The 19,401-nt window shown below is 44.8% G+C and overlaps 1 protein-coding gene across 1 annotated transcript in view; it reads right to left on the bottom strand.

Moving 5' to 3' along the window:
- Positions 1-4,626: 4,626 nt before the first annotated feature.
- Positions 4,627-19,401, bottom strand: part of T265_14361 (hypothetical protein) — a gene marked incomplete at both ends in the record, with an annotated part of 30,383 nt that continues 15,608 nt past the window's right edge. Inside the window, 6 exons of the mRNA XM_009173301.1 lie at positions 4,627-4,818; positions 7,643-7,800; positions 8,973-9,249; positions 11,594-11,945; positions 15,568-15,904; positions 19,021-19,225. Coding sequence (XP_009171565.1) covers positions 4,634-4,818; positions 7,643-7,800; positions 8,973-9,249; positions 11,594-11,945; positions 15,568-15,904; positions 19,021-19,225 — 1,514 coding nt within the window. The remainder of the gene's footprint in view (positions 4,819-7,642; positions 7,801-8,972; positions 9,250-11,593; positions 11,946-15,567; positions 15,905-19,020; positions 19,226-19,401) is intronic.

Consider the following 19,401-nt stretch of genomic DNA (forward strand, 5'->3'; position numbering starts at 1 on the left):
ATCATGCCGGACGGTGTGCCACACACAAGCGTGGGATAAACATTATTGTTATTTTTCTTAATAAATCCTCAACAACCCACGATAGCCCTGACTTCCCATAACTTTGTCCAGTGCTACTCATACATGTTGCCCATTGTGTCCACTTGGCCCACATATACGTGCTCCGCCGGTTATGAGACCTTTTGAGAGCCTGGTGTGATAGACAACAATATCGCTCCATCATTCTTATCAATGGAGGACTCCTTTCATTCAAACTGATTCTTGGCTCCCTCCCTCGCGTTTTTTACCGACCCTTTTGTGATCCTTACTTTCGATAATGGCCAAAAAATATTCTACACTTCGGAAACACCTCACACACAGAACGGTTTCAGGCCACTTTGGGACACGTTTGTCGTGTGCGTTTTTTTCTTTCCTCTAACTCACCGTTTAGGGTATCGTATGGCCACACGCCTTCACTCCCACAGCTGCATCCAAACTATCCGAACACATGGCCAACGTTGACAACCCAATGGGGGCTGCAACGTTTAAGCTATCTTATTGACCCATAAACAGACATATTCCTGCCCACATCAATGTTTCATACAACACCACAGTGCAACAACTCCCGTATTTGTCTTCTAAGATGTCGATGGACCCTGGATTCCAATCTCCTATTCCCTCAACGTGTCTCAATTGTTCATCCCTGTTTTTCCACCTGGTCAGCCATATCGTCCGATATCCTTTTCTAGACATCCATTAACTTCTGTACCATGTCCTCGAGCTAGGCGGCCACTAACCCCAATAGTACCGAAGCGTTCACGGTCGACAGTTCTCCTCTCAAATGCATGCCCCTTTCTTAAAAACCCTCTCAATTCCGTTCCAAATTTCATGCCCCACTTCCTGCCATGGATTCAGAATTTCCCTCCATGCAATAACTACTCCATCCACAGTGCTAGATGCACCTTGCTCAACAGTGAATATGAGCCTGGTTATTCCCACTTCATGTAACACCATTCCTCTTACCAAATCCCCATTGTGCCGCGGGTGATTTCAAAAACTTCCTTGCCAGAAAGCACCACAGTTGTAGGCGCCAATGCTCTGAGCACGGGCTGCCTATATTTCGGTCAGGATTACTTGTTGCAAGCATGCATGCAAGCTTGTGGCATGCCAAGAATAAAAAAGGCGGGCCCGCAGGCACAGCTGGTTGTAAGCTTTTTAGGCAAGCGGCGTCTGATGTAAACCGCTCTCAATTTTTAAGACCTGTCCGACAAGTTGGATTTGCCTTTGGGCATACGAAATCGGTTTTGTCAGCGACATAACTGAGTACAGATAAATCCCTCGTTTGTGGTGGACAGCTTCATTTAGTCCAATTTTGGTTCAATCTGAATGTGAGTTTGACGGAAACTCGGAAAATGCACCCACCTGATGAGGCATACCCAAGATGGGGGAAAGTGTCGATGGGTTATCCAAATGCTTTCAGCAACCTTATGAGTAGTTTTTACGACTGTTTATGATGCAGGTTACTGTAATCCAGTAGCTGATAGTCTTTTTCCTCACTTATTGAGCTTGCAATAGCAGCCACGGTTACTTTCCATACCAAGGTCCTCCCGACGATTATGGTGCTTCGATATTCACATCGGCTGCCTACTTGGTTTTCTACTCCATACCAATTGCTTGGTTGCTGTATAGATTATCCATGATGCTTTCAAGAATGACACTGGAAACAACAGTCTTAAATTTAAAGCATTCAAAGATTCCGTTGTCGCCCCTAACACATTTTGTTATTCACTACGCGCAAGCTTCACCGGTACAGACTCCAGACAAAACTAACGCACATGTTTTCTGGTATTTTGGGATTTAGAACGATCTGATCTTCTGTAAGCTACCGAAAGAGGTAACAAACCCATGGACTAATGACCAAGATTTACGGAAAGATCGAGGATCACCCAATCACCTTCTAATAATTTTCCCAGGTAATAAAGGGTTGATATGGTGCATTTGTTTGCACATATCCTCGATGTGACACCCCGCAGGTCGACGGCATAAAATTTAATGTGAAAACCAGGGGCAAGCAGCGCTCATGACCCGGCTACATAGACCACGAAGTTCGCTGTTCATATGTGTAAGCCACCCTATGATCTTCCTTTCTTTTCTGCCGTTGCAGGTAGCAAGGTCATTGCAAACGGCTTAATTCGGACGCAAGGAACTCTACCATTCAAAGTGACTTGTTTTATGGCAGTAGTAGCTTTTCATGTTACTGACACTGCCGGTTTGCCGTTCACCCAAATGGGTTTTGTGTAAATTTCTTAGGAGCTGAGGCGATTGCTCGCGGAAAATGGTGGTATATCCAGCATATCCCAAAAAATTATATCACACTCTGTTCTTGTAATGTACTACTCATAAGGTTGCTGAAAATCCGTCGACAGTCCACGACCGGTTTTGCCCCTTTTGGAACTAAGCAGGTGGGTACAGTCGTCGGGTTTTCGTCAACGGTACGTTCTACTTGAAACCAGGTTGCACGAAATCAGCGAATATACACTCATTTGCAAACTATTTTGTTTTTGCGGGAGACTAACCTGGTAACCAGCTGAATCTCCCGTTTATATATATATATATATGTGCATATACACTATGCGTTATATATACATATATACATATGCATATATATATATATATATCGCGATTTCCCGAATATCGTAGCGATNTTATATAACATTATGTATACTATTTATACATATATATGTATATATTATGTCAGATATCAGCTTTGGCTGTTGGCTGCTAAGCGCTTGCCCGAATCGATTTGAAACGCACTGTTGCGCTTTGAACGACGGCACTGTGCACTTCAAAAAAGCTTTGTACTCTTCAATTTATCGAGTTTTAGGTGCTGGTTCAGTGAGGCAATCTTGAAAAAACATACAAACAGGTTTTCTGTATCTAGAAGTAAAACTTCAGTCGGTTCAAGCTGTCACTGCTTTCCACGAACTCGAAAATGTGTGGCATATGTGCATCAATGATCCAGAGTTTCGGAGTGACTATTCCGTTTTTTCTGATAGCACGTAGATGACTTTGAATTCTAATATGAAGATACAAGTTAGACTTGTACGAAAAAAATCACGAGATGGCTCAAGTGATTAGAGCGCAAATTGGATGACCAGAAAGTCCGTGGCTCGAACCCGACCTCTGCATCTGGACTTCCTCTGTCTGGACTTAGGCAACCTGGCGGTATCCTAGCCCCCGTGACCCTTTCGGGTGTCATGGCAGCTGGGCACCAAAGCTGAGCGATATTTATACCAGACCAGATAAACCGACCGGAAAATTTCTGCCTAGCTCCATTCAGCATCCGACGCGCTGAATCCATGTTCGGTTATCACTGGGGATGAGTCTACTGGTCGTGCTCCACGTCACACACGCACAAACATGTATGGTAGGGTCTGCTGAAATGGATTCCAAAACATAAACTCTTGCGAGTAGCTGAAGTGAACTGAACCGCATTTCTTTGGGGATAAGTGAACAGAGTTAAACACTAAGAGGAAGCTGTAATTAAAGGAGTTGCTGGGTTAAGCTGCTGAGCTGCGCTTATCTGGATAAGTTTTAAAAGCAACGAAAATGGCGCGCTAGTTGGGCGAATGCCACGGAACAGCAGACCAACAAACGAATCATTAAGCAACCAACACCATTTGTCTGGTCTTGCTATTGATTAATGCATACTGAGTGGCTGAAGATACTGTAAATGTGTGAGAGAAAAAACTTTTCTTGATGAATATTCCGGCCAGAATGCAGAGAATAGCTACAAACCAGCAGAGCAAAGCTTTTGAATTGAGCGTTTGCACGAAGGCAGCCAATCTGCATCGGAACCTGAAAGTCATATACTTCAGATGTATGGGCTAAATCAATAAAGGTGTGTGGTGTTTGAACCTATGCTAAAAGAATTCCATGATTTCAAGGAAAACAGCCAAACGGGAGTACAAGACTAGTAGTTGCCATGCCCTTTCCCCAAATAAAAAGCAGTTCAGTTGCTCGATTATTCGACATCCAGTCTGATCAGCTCACTTGCTTTTTATGATCAAAGTGACCTCTTCCAGAATGCAATGCAATTCCTACCGGATTTTTATCTCCACAACAAAACTATTCTAGTGGATAACCCAGACGTGTTCAATAACGCCAGATGTAGGACGAACTTTTGTCCGAAGTGCAACCGTTTCCTTGATACGACCAGTATTCCTACAACTTTCTGTTCAGTGATAAGTCAGAGGGCGCCAGGTACACAACAGTAGGACACGATGTTTTAATGAAATTACGCGGGTACTGCGAATTTGTAGCGCGCGGGACAAAATTTTTCACAAAATTTCCAACCGTTTTATAGCAAAAATGCTCCAAGCCACCGGTAGCCATTAAAATGCGAATTCCGCGCGAATAGTGGGCTCCGAGTACGTTTAAACAACTTCTTCTAAAACCGCGGCTGCTTGGGGGGATCTTAAGGGCCCGAATAATTACCATCTGATGCTTAAACATCATGTTAAAATTTTCCTTTTTCAAACCACGGTTTCAAAGAAATTTAGGGTGTGCGTCTAGGCCGCGGCGAAAACATTTTACAACGGAAATCAACCATTTTCCTTTGCTTGAGAGATGATTATAAAAAACTAAGTTGACATCAGTTTTTATTTGCAGTTACAGGGTCAATAAACACTGCAGAAATGGGATGAGTAACGTGCAGTGCACACTGTGGCAACAGTGACCACTTATTGTTCGATGCATCGTAGCACTCAATACTTCCAAGGGAAGCCTTCCCATCATATCCACCGATCGCATACAGAAAGCCCTCATTCACCGCAAGACCTTGAAAAAAAGTGCAAAAAGAAGAGAATGCATCCAAGTTATTCGTGCAATGGTGATCGACAAGGTCTTTTCCCGTACACGTCTTTGATGAGTTCTGCATCAAACAGAAACTAAACTTCCCTGGATGAGGTGCTAGACTCGACAAACTACGTGCACCGCACGTTCATTCATGAAAATAACGCAGCTTCGAATCCAAGAAGATCTCATTAATTTCTTCAGAATGATTGCAATAATGAATCCGACCGAGAAAAGCATGGCTGATGTGTTGATCCTCTTGCAAACGGGTAGACCACATGTCACTGGCTAAGCGAGAACTCAAGGTAGTTCAGCAACTAAGCCACAAACTTACGAACCGAAAGGTCTGTCTTGTGAACGCAGCTCCTACCAAGTCCCAAAAAATGTCGTGGTGGCTTAGCCCTCGTACTTCCATTGGGGGTAGCTACGCACCGACATCATGCTACAGCAGTACGAAAATTACTGTTGGTCTTATTACTAGTTATGTTGTTTGGGTTCGCTGCTCGCTCGGGTCATCCTTCACGGAAGGGTTCTGAACTGCGGTATATTTTTCAAGGTCAGGAAGTTGACAGTCTTGTAACAAACACGGCTGTAAATGCGGCCGTTTTCTTCAAAATTACTGAAACGGTAGTTGGCTGACAGCATTTGTTCAAAACGACTCAAACGGTATTGTGTCTTGACTTTCCGGAGTATTGCAGTGGGTCACTGGAAAATGGATACACGAATTTCGCATGTGTCGCGTATGCTTAACCATCGGTTGCCAAAGAGAGTGCTGTTTGCTATGCCCATTTTGGAGCGACAGAAGCCGAGAGGTAGCCAACTCCTAACATGGAGCGGTATTGAAGAAATCACGAAACGCTAGGGGTTCTGTCGGTGCTACTCGCCTTCCAGGATGGGGATCACGTGATCTTCACTGCTCCTGGTTGAAGACACTGCAAGATATAACTGCCAACCAATGTGAGTAGCAATTTTGTTGTCAGTTTCTATCCAGGTTGCTTGAATGAGTGTCTAGAGATGTAGGCGCCACGGAATGATTGTGGTAAGCTAGCACTAAGTCCCATCTCTGTACAACTTTATTCATTTCTTTACAATAAGGCTTTCAAATAAATAATGGTTGTACGGCAGCGAAGCATCGGTGATGAACACTGATGTCATGCTGTCTATGATAATGACGAGTCCCAACAGTGCAATAAAATAATATACAATACCCACAAAGTGAACCGGGAATGGCAGCGAATAACCGCTTTCAACCAACATGGAGAGTCACCTTGGGCTGCTTTAAATTATGGCAGTGAACAAAACTCAACAGTCGACGCTCACAGAGTACATCAAAGATTGTCTGGGGGACGCATTGCAGGCGAAATGCACCTTAGGCACATAGATAGGGCCAACTGGCGCACAGAAAGTCCCTTCTTGTGCCGTTTTTGGTTAAATGCCACTGGATATCCAGAGCCTTAGGGTGGGGCCTTACCGAAACGGATTGGAACAACCCAGTAGTTATACCAAATGGTGGGTGTCGGCTTCCGACATGCCGCAGGCTGCATTACTCATAGGCCGAACCCTGCTTGCATCAACCTGGCATTATGTAGTTACGCATGACCTAACCTGATTTTATCTACGGGACGGAGATCCCACGAAGTCATTTGTAGCGTCAGTGCGGGCCGAGAACCGGACCGCTCGGTTTACCAAGGCACTTGGCTCAAACGTTTAGCTGTGACCGACGAAACCGTTTTCAGCAACTCCGCTAGAGAAGCGTTTATCTCCAAAACGGATTTTGGAGCTTCGATTAATCGACCACGAGTGTGTTTTCATGGATTTCCTTTGAGCTTCCACGGAAGCCTATGTTTTAGGTTTCTTCTAGCCAAAATTTCTCTCTCGACAGAAAGTTCCTTTCTTGATGAGACAAGAAAAATTCGAACAAGTCACGGCAGCGCATGAAACGCAAAATAGCCAACTGGTTTTATGCATCGTCATAGTTCCGCTGTAGAATACAATTCAAAATTTGATTGACTTTGCACACAAGCGGAACCCCATGAAAACCTCAAGACTGAATGAACTACATGGGTAGCTAGTGATTCCTCTTGAATTTACATTTCGAAACCCGGGAGATGAGCATCGCTATGTTGGTTTCGATTTACTGACTGTCTGGGAAACAAATTGATTTTACAGGAGTGACGTATGTTCCAAGAAGGGGAAAGAGCTATTTTATTGGAGCACACCTGGTCCTCGGTCGAATGACAAATGCTCGAATGAAATTTCGGTCCCACGCGCTGCATCCTCGGTCGTCTCAGTGACAGCAAAATTTCCTAAATAATGAAATAAATTGAGGCCAGACAGCGCCGTCAGATGCACTACCTATGAGAGACGATTGCTTATCTAACCGGCAGTTGAAATACGGCTTCAGTGAGTCAAAGAAAATGCCACAACGTACAAAAAGAAAGACATGAGGCTTATTCTGTTGCAGGACAGCAAAAGCGATAACCTCCCATCTAGTCCAGGTCTCTTTGAGTGATCTAAAGGCAAAACACTGACTAGGAAACGTTCGCTAATATTGGCACACTAGTAGTATGTTTACCTTGAGGATTTGAGATGATAAGAATCTCCACAGACGGTACCTACGTCCTTAAGAGAGTCGCTGACTCGAATGCGAAAACACTCTTGTCTCCCATGATGCCACAGAATGCAACAGCTGGGTTAGCCAACGCAATCTTCAAATTTGTCCCCCCATTGGACAGTTCCAAACGTTTCTTTCAGGCAAAACTGATTCATTGCTTGAACACATTAACAGTCATTCTACGCACAGACTTACCGAACTGGCTACGATTTTCTATCATTGCAGCCGCACGATGCCAAGAATTCGTGTCCAAGTTGTAAACTTCAACCAAATTAAGCGTCTGCACAAGATCAGGGGCACCACCCACCGCATACAGCCGGCCATTCAGTTCACAAGCCCTCAAACCATAGCGTCTGAAAATTGGTAAACAAAAAGCCTCATGCGGGAGACTAATTGGGAGGAAACATTTGAGTCAAAAGCTCCTGTTTTACTTCTCACGCAAAATTCTCTCCATTAAATTCGTTATCCAAAACCGTAAAACTGGCATTGCGTGTGGCTTCACATAGGAGACAACTTGATGCCGAGGCAGTGGTATCGGGTGCTGTACCGTCAAAAACGATTCATGCCACTATGAGTTTCCGTGGTCTTGTGACAAAAACCGGCCGGTTTAGGCACTCAACGGCCCTCTAGGACCCCTCAAAGCATCCGATCAGATGCAACGTTGGGGCGCAGACAAACGATCGTTCGTGCCTCAACGTCCTCTAAACTTCCCCGCGTGTTTCATTAAACAGAGATAGTCGTTCAACCGTAGTACCTTTTCGGTGTCTAGCTGTCATGCCACCCGAAGGAAGCACGAGGGCTCGGATACTGCCCAGCTGCCCAAGTCTAGGCAGGGGAAGTCGAGAGGCAGGTGTCGTATTCGAACCAAGAACCTTTTGACCAGAGTCGAGAGGAGGTGTCGTATTCGAACCAAGAACCTTTTGACCAGTAAAGCTGAGCTCTAATCACTGAACCATATCGCATGTTTCAATATTTACGCCTGTTTTAATCAACTAACCTGATGGCGAGATTCCTAACATACACTGAGGTCTATCTGTTTATCCTTGTTGAAAATACCGGGAATTTCAAACGATTTTTAAACTGACCTGGGAATGTAGACAAACAAAGTGAACCCAAACTATTGGTCTTCCAAAGAGTATCACGGACGACGCGAAGTAATAAGCTTGGAATGATTCTGTCTTGTCAGTAGTCCGTTTCGACGACCATCTACTTGAATCTTGGCTTTTTGATATATCGGATTCGTACTTTTTGCACGATGATGAAATCAACCATAGGTTCCCATAGCCATCCAAGATGATTTGGGCATAAACAGATGTGTTGGTTTAGCCTAACTCAGTCTCCGCTGTCGTCTGAGGCTATATCACGACACCAGTTATACAAGAAGGAAACAAAATTCATCAAAGTACGAACATAAATTTGATTTTAACCTCTTCTGAGCGGTTGGAGACGAATGAAGATGACACATCCTACCTGTTCACTCAAGATGTACAGTGAATCGGGAAGAACATGACTCTGGTCTACTTACGGAAAATTCATGGAGGCAATCGCTGTCCAGGTGTCCGTCTCGGGATCGTAGCTCTCAGCAGAAGACAAGCAATTTACAGTCCAAATGGGACCACTGGTATTGTATCCACCGACAGCGTACAGTTTGCCACGCACTGTTGCGACGCCCAACGACGATCGGCAGCAAGACATCGGACTTATAGGGAGCCAACAGTCAGAGGATGGATCCAGGACTTCAACGCTGTTCAAGGCGGAGCTTGCTTCAAATTTAAGACGAATCAGGTTAATTTCCCCATAAACTAACAGACCGGAAACTGCCGGCAAGACCACATTACCATGTCATATTTCGAGTAAATGCATATTGAAGAACCACTGGTGAAGATAGAGCCATTCCAGTATATTCAAGTTCTCACCTAATATTATCGTTCAGCCCTGACCTTCCGTCGTTGCCTAGCTGACGTGCCACCCGAAGGGAGCCCGAGAGCTGGGACACTGTTCGGTTGCCAAAACCGGAGATACCGGGTTTTCGTTAGAACCATGGATCACCCGGTTAGTTGATTCTCACCTTAACCACTGATCTATCTCGAGCTCAAAATTACCGATTACCCGTCGAAAAATTGGTCATAAGCACGGTCGGTTCTCCGAGAAAACCGAGTTTGAACAATTGGCGGTTCGGCAACGAGTAACTGATCAACTCCGGGATTAATTCGAACATGGACAGAATAAAGCTCAACTTATCCTTCAATCGCGGAATACATATCACATGGTCACGTGTATTAAGTGATTCTTCGGCTGACGACTTCTCAGATGGACGTCTCACGCATCGAGTGAATTTTATTCTTCCTCTGAACTACTTACAGATTGTTAGTACAGTGAAGAGGAGACCGGGAGTTGGAAACCTTGGGTTTCGTGAGATGCATTGTGCGATGATTCCCAATAGAAATGGTACAGGTGTGCAGCGCTTCCCGGCTTTTCAGCGTAGATTGGATGCATTTACAGGACAAACTCTTCATTAAAATCGCTCAAGTTCCACCACATTACCAACAATATAGACAATTATTTGGGCTATACAATTACGATTTTTGTGCTGGTAGGCTACGTAAACAAAGGCGTACCAATTTGGTATTCACGGGTGACCCACCCGGAAATCAGACGAATCTCTCGTTTATGGTGTTCTTCTCCCAAACTGGTATGCAGATGAGTGTATGAGCCCAGTTTTGCATATTGTTGGTTTCAAGAAGAACATGGGTTTGACGTAAACTCTGGGACTGCGCCCAGCTACTGAACCACAATGAGGGCAGAACCGGTGGTGGGCGATCCAAGAGGTCTCAGCAACCAAATGAGTAGTGTGTTACGTCTATAAAAGTAAACTGTTGAAAGTCAATAAGAAACCTGTTACTTAAGAAACTGGCCTGGTTGCTGGGGTGCCTTAGGTGAGAGGGACACCCGGTAGTCTTCTGTTGCGGCAGTTATGCGTGAACAATCCGCTGTGAAGTTCTTCTTGGATCGAGACTCAGCAAGTGAATAAAGTTGGATTTGATTGACTGATAATAATGCAATCAAGCGGGTGGATGCTGGAAGACATCCTATGATCTGGTAGACTCTCAAATTTTCAAGAAGAAGATGGAGTTTTCGATAAAGGTACCTTTATAGATGACTTAAGATCAGTGTACCAGCGGGCTGCGGACTGCAGGTGGCTGACTCAGAGGTGTCCCTACAACCGGCGAAAATCAATAAAGTGATCCTGAGCAATGATCAATTATCAGCGGAGTTCAAAAGTGAGTGATAATCAAGCTGAGTCAAATGTCGCATATGTGTGCGTGGGCGTACCGAAGTTAATGAGTGAACGCAAACGCGTCTACACAAAGAATCGAAAAAATACCACGTGTAATAAGCTGAAAAGACTTTTTGGCATAAACGATCGAACGATAGAAGATCAAGACACATTTGAACCCTTCTTTGGTTCGGAAATACTTGGCAAGACGAACCAAACTGGTTTGATGGTTTGTCTGGTTAGTTTCCGCAGATAATACTGCGTTAGCTGCAACACAATGTTGCGATGAATTTAAAGACACTGACGAGTAGTAGTCTGGCAGTGGTAATTCCCCAGTTCCATGTTGACATTTGCCCGTTATACATCACTGCGTTATAGCGACACTGTCAGATGTTGCATTTCAGATGTCAAACGGTGAACAGTGCTCATGTCTTAATTTGGAACACCATAATGGCAGGTTATTTGCTTTCATCTCTCTCTCTCTCTCAACAAAGCTGAAATGATGCAGCCGTGTAAAGTAATGGAGGGGGGTTGCGACCATTTTCGACTACTGACAACTTTTCAGTAGAAGGCTGCACCTCCACTCTTGGTTAAAAATCTGGTGTAAACTAAAACCAAATGACCCAGTTGAAATAGAGCATTCAAACGGTTCTGTAGACATGATGAATGATTTCCACGACAATAACGGACCCATATACCGGTGGACAATGGCGAACGAGTTCTTGAAACTGTGGTCAGTTGAAGAAATTCTCTTCGTGGTAGAACAACGCACGTGACAAAACTATGTTCAACTGCAGACAAATCGATAGGAACTTGGATGAGTAAAACTCCAAGCCTTTAGACTCGGGCGGATGAAGAACTTTGCTCACCGAAGGGATCACTGCCTCCAACTGCGTATATCTTGCCTCCGAGCACAGCCGCCCCAAGACACCACCGCGGGGTGTCCATCGGAGGACCGTCTTTCCAGCTCTGTTGAACCGGATCCAAAATGAGCACGGAAAATGTGATTCCTGGTGTGCGGCCACCCAGAACGTAGACCAACCCGTTGAACACAACCGCTGCACAGCCCTCTCGCTTTTCCGGCAAGTCTGGGACCATGTTTTGCCTAGCGGTATCGGGCTGCTGATTGTCGCGTTCCTCGGCAGTAGGTTTCCATTCTTGCGTTTGTATGTCATAAACCTGGATGTACTCTTCGTGGCCATCAAACACGAGAAGGAGGCCCTGGAATAAAGGAGGAGAGGGAAGGGACGAGAATGGAAAACTTCAGGTTTGCCACAAGTCTAGTTTGTCAAAGTTCTTTCATGGATGTTCCCCTTTTTGTTCTGATGTGCTTCCGGAATAAACAAGCCTCTAGAAGTCAACGTTAGTTGAAGCCAGCAGTAAACTGAAGTTTATTTTGGAGCATTAGGCTTGAGGGGCATTTCAAGGCCTTGGCTTTTGTTGGAACAAAGACAATACAAGCAACTCTACGTGTGTAGCAGATTTTTGGTGTCCAACTATCGCGTCACCCGAAGGAAACCCAAAGACGAAGATACCGCCAAGTTTTCCAAGTCAAGATGCCATAGGTTGATTCGAATCGTGGACCATCCAGTAATTAGGTGTGCACCCCTACTACCCAGACATACCCAGGTGAGAATGTTTTCGGAGAATGAACCGAAATGAATCTGCTCTGCTTGTCCAACACAAAACCAAGCGTCGGCGTTCCGCCTCTGCTTCTTGAACAGTTTCAGTTGGGCAGCATTCTCACTTACATTACCGTACCGTCCTAATCAATAACCTATTTCATTGGACCTGACTGAGATATACTCAGTATGATTTGTTCTTCCCTACAGAGGAATCATCAAAAAGGCACCGACCAACGACGGTTGCTTTTTGCCGGAATGTCTCTTCTGAAAGAGGCAGGGTCACCAAACTTCCCGGAACCAATCAAACGTTCTCGTCTGTGTAGAGTTGTCTATCTTGAATATAGTATTTACTGAGACTTGGTGTAGTAAAAACTTTTATGTAGAGTTGGCGCATGCTCCCCTGTATTTCCTCTGTTTTTCATTGTCTCGAAACAGTTTAAGTGATCACTGATTTGGATCTTGTCAGAGGTTTTTACTCACTCTCATGCATCCTTGATTCGCATCTGAGGTCAACCTGGAACTTGTAAACGCTGCATCTCAAAAGCAGCAAAATACTCACCTGATTCACTGTAAAAGGTGTTTCTCCACAAGGGAAACTACTCACAGGGTTGCCGAAGTCTCTTCAACAGCCGACGACCGGTTTCGCCCTTTTTGGGACCCATCGGGTAGGCACATTCTCGCTTGTATTGTTTGATTCGCTTGATGGAAACTCGGAGACTGCGCCTACCTGATGAACCGCAAGAAGGTATAAAGGAGACTACTCACAAGGTTGCTGAAAGCGTTTCGGCAGCCCACGACCGGTTTCGTCCATCTTAGGACTCATTAGGTAGGCGCAGTCCCTGCGTTTCCGTCAAACTCATGTTCTAATTGAACTCGAATTGGACTGTTTTCGAGAAATACACCCAATTGCAAATCAGTTTGGGTTCCACGAGAGACTCAAATGAATCTCTCGTCGAAATCAGTCTAATTTGGGTTCGAGTAGAACATAAGGTTGACTGCGCTAACTTGATGAGTCCCAAGAAGGGTGAAACCGGTCGTGGGCAGTCGTAGACGTTTCAGCAACCGCATGAGTAGTTTCGTTTATGGAAATATACTGCGATGTCTCGAGTATCGTACCAACTGAAACACGAGGCGGCCTTGGTGCAGCACATTCAGTTGAAGAGTATCATAGACGAGAGTTTCGGCTGAGTCTCCCGTGAAAATCCAGTTGGTATGCGAATGAGTTTACTCGTTGAATACTTGCAGTAGTATTTTCCTGGTCTATCCCGGAAGCTCTACCTTCTACCAGATTTCATCCTGACTTTATGGGAAAATATCGATTCCCCAAGCGATACTTATGTTGGCACTATCTAGCGGTTTCTTGTTATACCCAATTTCCCCTTATAGACTTTAACTTGTCATAAAATTTGTTTTAATCAGGTGACCTACTCTAATGGCTGCAATTCAACTGCGATAGGTCATCCTAATCACCACAGAGTGGAAGATTTTCAAAGTTTGGAGCGTCGTCCACAACAGCAGGTGGAAGGTAAACTTCACTAGATTGGAAAGAACGAGTGAACTGACATTCTGGTTTTAAAAGCTTGGAAAAGAAATGTGTTCTGCTTTGGTGGAGCAGATAATTTTTGCTCTCCTGGCAAAAAAACGAACGGATTTCACATTCACGAGCTCTGGCAAAGGTAGCCAGAAGGAGCAGTATGAGTGTCCACTGTTGGGGGGTTGTTTGTATCGTCATCATCATCATCATCATTATCAGCTGTAATAACCAGGTGCTCGTCGTACAGTGGTTGTAGTAGCCGCAGTTTTGTTCACCGATGATTTGGGTGGGAAGGGGTAGATGCGCATTGGAGGCGAAAGCTGATAAATTGGTGAGTAAATAGAGCAGTGTTAGTGGGCTGTTGGAAAAAGAGCTATGCAGTGAAGGCAATAGCTTGAATGCACGGGCGCCATTGAGGGCCGACTGGGCCCATGTCTGACAATGTCTCTAGCCATTGATGTGGTCCATCTCGGGGTCCCCATCCAGGAAAACGGCAGTGACCAGCGCAGCTGAGTTTGCTGGTAATGGCTTTCATAATTTGCTGCCAAGTCATTGTTTGACCGCCTCTGGCTCTCTTCCACCCTTCACATGGTTAGCCGAAAAGAGCCCCTCGAGGAAGTCGGTCGACTGACATTCGCAGCACTTGACCAAACCACCGAAACCTATGCTGTGTGATCAGTTCATCTATCGAGGGTGAGTTATTTCTCCCGAATACCATTCGACGTACTTCAGAATTGCTGATCCTGTGTTCCTACCAGATTCGGGCAATGCTCCGAAAACATCGATGGTCAAACACTGAAAGTCTTTTAGTATGCTTGTCTGTATGTTTGCTTCAGATAGATAATCATAATCATTCAGCTATAAGACCCTTTCGGTGCCTATCTGTTATGCCTCCCAAATGATGCACGAGGGCTGGGATACTGCCAGGTTGTCCGAGCCTAGGCAGGGGAAGTCGAGAGGTACAGGTCGGGTTCGAACCATGAACCTTCGGATCAGTAAATTCGCGCTCTAATAACTTCAGAGTAAGGCATTTTGAATGAATACGGTCACACCAAAATCTTTGAACAGTCGTCCCTTTTTCCTACGTTCTCAGGGTAAAAGTGTTATCACTACTCCGCCTGCGTACGCTGAACAAATCCGAATTTCCACGACTGAATGGGCAAATATATTCACGCTTGAACGGTGTGATTAAGTTGTCCCTGGTTGTGTCGAACGACTGACCTACCTGTCATGAATTCCCAGTCAGGTGGCGCAACGGACGCTTGAGTTCCCAATGGTTCTGATTCCTGGTTCATATGAACGGTCGGGCTTGTAAGCATCGTTTAGCCAATCTCCCCCAGGCACAGTCATTTTAGTAGTATGTAGGCACAAAATGTGTGGGATTTTAGATGTTTGATATTTTCTGATGAATTTCAACGACGCACCCAAGAAGACCAACGAATAAAACGACTGAAAACCGTGGTAAACCTTGGATACCACCTGTGGAATTTGATCGTGGCAACTGAAGAGCGCTCATCCATTCTTAGCGAGAGATAGTTCAATATTTGCAGAACTTGCGACTATGCGTTTTGGCAATATGGATGATGGAAGTTCATCAGTACGCGTATCCACGTCATAACATCTTTTAATCAGTAGTAGTTTCTAGCATGAAAAAGTGGTGGGATGACCCCATATTAACACTCACCTCCTTGCCACTTGAGAACGGCTGGTACGTGGTTCGTTTGGATTGACCAATCACAGGGCTGTTAAGAGCTTCCAACAGAAATTCACTCAACCACGATGTGTTTTTCCATTGTTCCTTTGTATCGTACAACTGCTGAAGACAATTTCGTGGTAGTCCCGGTATGTGAACGAATTTGCACAGTTCCGGAGCCGATTGTTCTCGATTGGTCGGATCACAGGAGACCCAGGACCGAATCGCATTGAAACGTTGCTCTTCAGAAATGTTTGGGGTCGATATGAGTTCAGTGAATTGTTCCAAGTTGAGCATACCGAGTTGTTCACCTTCTTCGAGCACTTCGCTGTGGAAAAGCAACCGAAATTCATGCAAACTATAGAATAAAGGAGACTGTATTGGCTAGATCACGCGTCACAAACACTCAAATCACGTGACACACCCCCGTTCCGCTCGTAACCTTGGCCATGTACGCTACAATTTCCCATCCATTTTTGTTTACGCGGCTACCACCTGCGTCACGCGCCAGGATTACGAACTTCGACCACATCAGGTCAAGTTGTATTCGCTGTCGTGCAGTTGTCAAATCAGAATGGACACACACACACACTGCACACAATAATTAGGCATACAACTCGGCCTCCCCACACACATACACACAAACGGGACAGGAAGTCAACCGAGCTCTGTAAGTCTCCACGGACAACTACGGAACACGTGTAGCAGAGAAGACTTGTCAACGTTACAACAAGATCACTCAGAAGACCGAGTAATGGCCGTTCAGCTTTCTTGTCTTTTCCCGCTGCTTTCAAAACAACTCAGGTGAGTTTCTCACGATTTACCCACACTCCGATGTGTTGCCGTGAGCCAGGTAAACTCGTGTTTGGTTTCAGAAGGGTTCGGTAAACAATCGGTAGTTTTTAATTGGACAGCGTTTCGCTTTTGACACAAATGCCTCGTGGGGCCAAGGGAGCAGGACACCAATTTGGCCAACACTTAAAGTAGAAGGAGAACCAGTCTGTGAGAGCACTTCAGATCAGAACACTAGATCAACCATTATGTCAGTTAAAAGGTTTTGTCAGTTCATTTAATAGGAGCATAAAAACATGTACAAAAACAGGTCTGCACTCAATAACATGGTCCTTGGTTTTCGCAAATATTTTATGGAAGAATTTGAACAGAGAGTTTTAGCCGGATTCCCATACCCACCCAAGATATTCTGGCGGTATGTAGATGACACACTTTTGTCGTGATGAAAGGAGACAAGGTTAGTGCGATTTACAACCATCTCAATGAACTGAGTCCATACATCAACTTTAGTATGAAGATAGAGTCAACTTCGGGTACACTGGCCTTCTTAGACTGCACGACACATAGAGTCGGGGGAAACTAAAGGCCACAGTGTACGAGATGCCAACCGACACTGGGGTAGTTTTGAATTACTTGTCTGCCCATCCGAAGTCGGTATTCGCCAGTACTGACTGCCTCATCAGTGTTTGGGCGTGTAATGGCTCTGTGTACGGAAGAACCTGGGCGTCAATTGCGAAGTATGTTGCCACCGTGAGGGGAAGTTATTTATCGGAAAACACCAACTGAACAGTTACAGTCTATTGGACAGGGCAGAAAAACTCTCGTATGCATCTTGTTTATAAAAATTGAGTATTCGCCTTCTTCTCGAACACGTCTTCCTGAACTCTCCTGGATACTCATTAACTATCACTCAAATTGACTATTCACAAATTCCATAATAAATATCACTTTTCAATAGACGCGAAGCGGACCTATGAGAAAACCATATACTACTCGCATGATTTATTAGTAGTATCCACCGTTCAACCGGTAGCAAATCCCAACAGGGAATGGATAGGAACCGCTGTTGTTCCATATAAACCAGGGACATTGGAGATCATTCGAGGGATTCAAGAGAAGGCTAAAATAGTAGCTTCCAGAAAGATAACACTTTGCTCCGTGTGTTGGTGCAATTGAAGGATCGCCTCCAGGTCTATAGAATAATAGACAATGTCTACAAAGTTAAATCTAACAGATGCACTAAGGTCCATAGAAGACCGGTGGCCAGGGGACTTCACACCAGAATAGAAGCACGTGGGGGGGAACAGATAGACTTCCAAGCAATGCAGAATAACATCAATCCTCACTGAAAAACTGAACCATGACTGAGCATTCACTGAACACGGGACAGAAAACAGATTTAGGGAACGTTGAAGTGTTGAGGCGGGAACTATGGCTAACGTTACTGAGAATGATGATCAAGGTGGGAGGAAATCGCCAAACACCTTTGTGTAAATAGGATAGACGGCGTAGAACTTGCAAGCGCATGGAGAACGGTTTTAGATGAGTTGAGATGACATTCAACACTTATCTGGCATTCGTGGTTGATCAGTTGGCAGTTGATCTGTTCGCCGAGCTTGGCAACAGAACAGATCAACTGCCATCTGATCAACCACCAATAAACACATCAGAACTACCCATATTTCGATAACTTGACAAGTGATCTGGAGGCTTATCTGGTTTTCCGTCTTCCTTAAAGCCTGGTCATTTTGGGATCTATACATTTGGCCCAATGAGGCTTTTAGGTCGGAAGCAAAGCGACAGATTAGCACGCCAGATCAGTTATGAATGTTGACTGTCAATTGGTCGAGTTGCTGAACTCTTGCGGTTGATGGGTTTTGGTTAGGTTCCTCAATCTTCCAATTCAACGTGCTTCAATTGATGATTCACCTGGAGTGCCACTGGTACATTTCGTTGGTCTGTGTGTACGGCAGTCGAGCATTAGTGGCAACACTGATGCTGCTTTCTTTGATGATGATGATGATGACGATGATGATGGTGATGATGAGGATGATGAGGATAAGGATGATGATGATGAAGATGATTCGGATGATGATGAGGAGGAGGAGGATCAGGTTAAACGACACATGAACGAGAAATTCAGTTGGTTTTCAGGCAAGACCGCTTCTTAGCTGTTGAAGAGTTTTCAACAACTTTGTGAGTAGCGTATTACGCCCATACATGTATCGTTATAGCTGGAATATCGTACCAACTGGAACATGAGGCGGCCTGGTGCAACACATCCCGTTGGTTGGAAGAATCATTTGCGAGAGATTCAGCTTGGTTCCAGCTAACTCTTGCGTCAAAAACAAACTGGCATTCAAATGAATGTATCTCGCCAAAACCCCACTATATTAGGTATTTCAGAGAAATAACCTCGGATTCGGGAACACTGGACGCCGAGTTATCCAATTTTGGGGACGTGGACACGTAAAAGTGATGCTAAGCATCTGACAGTTGATTATCGTTAGAAAATTGAGGATCTTTGATTTGTTTTGTGGTAGTCAAGAATTTATGGTTGCAGCAAAACTGTTCATTTACGTACAAACTACTTGTGCTTCTGTTAAGTAGACAAAGTTGTAAATCATTCCAAGAAAGCAGACAATGACTCACTTCAGGTGATCTTTGGAAAAGCTTTTGCATGCTTCCACCAACTTTTCATTCTTGAGCAAGTCTGCAAACCGAAGAATGTCCACCCAGTTGGTTGGATGCAGGCGCTCGATTAGAAATTGACCGCCATCTACGAGCACTTCATCCAGCTGCAATATGTGGGCACCAATCATCAGATTTTGCACTCTGTCCGTGGTTATTCGAAGCTCTGTAATGGACAACAGCGAGGTTCCATGTTCACGAAAAGTCATGGTGGAAAGATTTTCAGGCCGCAGTATGACACTTTTGCTGGAAGCTGATGCAGAAGTCCGCAAATGGGAAGCAGTACGGTGAAAGTACTTATCTGATACGCCCACCACCACCACCACCATCGTCGTCGTCGTC

This window comes from Opisthorchis viverrini, assembly GCF_000715545.1.
Source record: "Opisthorchis viverrini unplaced genomic scaffold opera_v5_182, whole genome shotgun sequence".
Taxonomy (NCBI): domain Eukaryota; kingdom Metazoa; phylum Platyhelminthes; class Trematoda; order Opisthorchiida; family Opisthorchiidae; genus Opisthorchis; species Opisthorchis viverrini.